Source organism: Austrofundulus limnaeus, unplaced genomic scaffold (genome assembly GCF_001266775.1).
Source record: "Austrofundulus limnaeus strain Quisiro unplaced genomic scaffold, Austrofundulus_limnaeus-1.0 Scaffold155, whole genome shotgun sequence".
Classification (NCBI taxonomy): domain Eukaryota; kingdom Metazoa; phylum Chordata; class Actinopteri; order Cyprinodontiformes; family Rivulidae; genus Austrofundulus; species Austrofundulus limnaeus.
In genome coordinates this window covers 446,649-449,361 of record NW_013952557.1, presented here as the reverse complement: position 1 = coordinate 449,361, position 2,713 = coordinate 446,649, and the positions used below count along the sequence as shown (strand labels likewise).

Below are 2,713 nucleotides of genomic sequence, written 5' to 3'. Positions count from 1 at the left end.
AAATAAATATTTAATTTGTAAGTTAAATATTTAGTTTATAAACTATGACATTTATAAATGTATGAATCATATGATGAAAAACTGACCGAAAAAAAATCTGTTCTTTTTTTTGTTATAAAATGCTAAATAAAACAAAAATATTGGTGGTAATTTTTGACTGTGTAACTTTACAAATGGCACCCCATAATCATGCAGCACCATTGTGAGGCTTTATTCATCATCTAATACGATTTATAGGGCTAAACTAGAATGTTATTGGTTTTTTGATGTTTTCCCTAATAGAAGCTAAAACGTCATACAGTAAAATTAGATATAAATTGTTGTTCTTACTGTTTTTGCACCGGTCATTTGAGCCAATGTTTCTTGAAGTCTCTTTCCATCGTTGTGCTGGTCCAGTTCAATGACCTTGTAAGTTGCGCCGATTTCRTTGAACACATTTTTAGCCATTTTACAATACGGACAGGTTGTCTTGGAAAATATCACAACGCAGTTCTGCGACACTACATCCTGTAAGGTTGAGCAAAAATAAGAACATGTCATCTTATTTTATTCAGTGACCCAAAACAGTGGCTGAACATATTTAGCAATAATTACAATTGAGATCGAACAGCAAGGAAATCTAAATTCATCTATCATAAATTTTGATATTCATTGTTTTTTTACCTAATAATTTATCTTTTAACTGTTTTTAATGATCTTTTAACAGTTGATTTGGTTCAAATCTTGTTCGACTAACAGGAGTTTTTCCTGTTCATCTTGGTGAATGTTCTTCGCAGCTCATCTGACTTGTGGGGTCCCCCAAAGATCCGTTTTAGGTCCACTTTTTTTTTTTATCTTTACATGTTGCCTTTGGGGTCCGTTTTCAGAAAGTATAACATGACTTTTCACTGTTTTGCTGATGATATCCAGATCTATATGCCCATTAATTTAGACAGGGTCACTCTGCTGGAACCACTTTTCTGAAAGTCTAAACGACATAAAAACCTGGTTGAATCTAAACTTTCTGAATTAAAGTAAAACTGAAGTCATCAGTTTTTTGTAAAATTAACTTTTATGACATTCTTGGCCTTTCTTTAGATAAACCAGTTAATTCAGTTGTAAAATCAAGCTTTTTCTAATTAAGGCTGATTTCCAGGGTGAAATCATATCTCCTCACTAAAGACCTTGAAAAAGCGATTCATGCTTTTATTCCCTCTTGTTTGGATTATTGTAATTCTGTGTATGCTGGCTTGGATAAATCATCTCTGCATTGTTTMCAGATTGTTCAGAACAGGTACTGAAATAACATGAACACATTAACCCTGGTCCTGGCTTCTCTCCATTGGCTTCCTGTTCAACTGCAAATTGATTTTAAGATTTTATTGTTGGCTTTTAAAGTTTTTAATGGTCTGGCCCCGTCATATTTATTTGATCTTCTTAACATCTACACTCCAGTCAGAGCACTCAGGTCTACCAACCAGGTTCTGGTTGATGTTCCTAGATCCAAAATGAAATCCAGGGGTGATCGGGCTTTTGCAATCCCTGCTCCAAAGCTGTGGAAAAGTCTGCCTCTTAACAAGTGGTCTGCTGAGACTGTTGAGGCTTTTAAATTTTGCTGAAGACCATCTCTTTTCTTTGGCTTTTGATTAAGATCCAGTTTGAGGTTCGGTTAAACGATGTCTTTGTCTTATAGTGTTTCTGTTAGTGCTGGGCGGTATACCAGTTCGTACCGAATACCGTTTTTACTTTTTGTTATGATATGAATTTTCTGAATACCGACATACCGTTTTAAATAGACTGAACACGTTCGGAACGTTTCATCGCGGCCGCCAGTGAACTGTTTCCCGAGGGACACTTTTCCTCACTGCACCACTATGTGCATTAGCATGCTAATGTTATTGTTGCAGCTACAGCGGCGGGTGGCTGCTTATATTGGCTTACTTAAAAAAACATCCCGTTTTCGCTGTYGCTGAATGTAGTGAACACCTCTTCAGTGATGTGCATGGTTAGATTTAACACGCAACGTTAATATGGAGACGCATGGAGACTTTAACGTGCTTCTATTGTGAAAAGCCAGAGGGAAGTAGTTTTGTAGTGGAATTAAGATGACTGGTGTGCACGGTGAGTTGTCCTGATAAATTTTATTAGATAACATAAAACAATAGACCCGATAATAATATTTTCTTAACCCTCCTCCTTCACGATCGGACCAAAATGCATTACTACTGTCTCCAACCAGGAGGAGAAGAAAAAACATTTAGAGGAGGGAAACAGAGACACAGACAGAGGTACAGTAAAAGAAAAAAGTTTATAAGCAGGGTTTGTACATTTTATTATCAGTTGAGCTGTGATGAAAAGAAAAATACCGTCAAATACAGTGAAACTGGTGAAAATGTTGAAAATACCGTGATATAAAATTTTGGTCATACCRCCCAGCTCTAGTTTCTGTATTTTATTTGACTTGTTTTTGACACAAGTCTTTGAATGAACTGTAAAGAACCTTGGTCAGCCATTGTTGTTTATAATGTGCTATATGATTAAATTTCACATTGACGTTGACAATGAAGTCCAGATAGTTCTGTTAAGTTCCCAATATTAAAGTTTTTGTTTTCCTTCTAAAACCTAATAAAACACGACACATTAAGAACAGTACAAGAAATAACCAAGGAAGTCAACGAACATTAGATTAAGATACACAAAAAGAATGTAAAACAACAAATATATATATATATAT

At 35.2% G+C, this 2,713-nt stretch overlaps 1 protein-coding gene across 1 annotated transcript in view; it reads right to left on the bottom strand.

The window, feature by feature from the left end:
- glrx2 (glutaredoxin 2) overlaps positions 1-2,713 on the bottom strand; it is a gene marked incomplete in the record, with an annotated part of 6,025 nt that overhangs the window by 1,283 nt on the left and 2,029 nt on the right. The window contains 1 exon segment of the mRNA XM_014016789.1: positions 331-507. Within this exon segment, the coding sequence (XP_013872243.1) occupies positions 331-507 (177 nt within the window).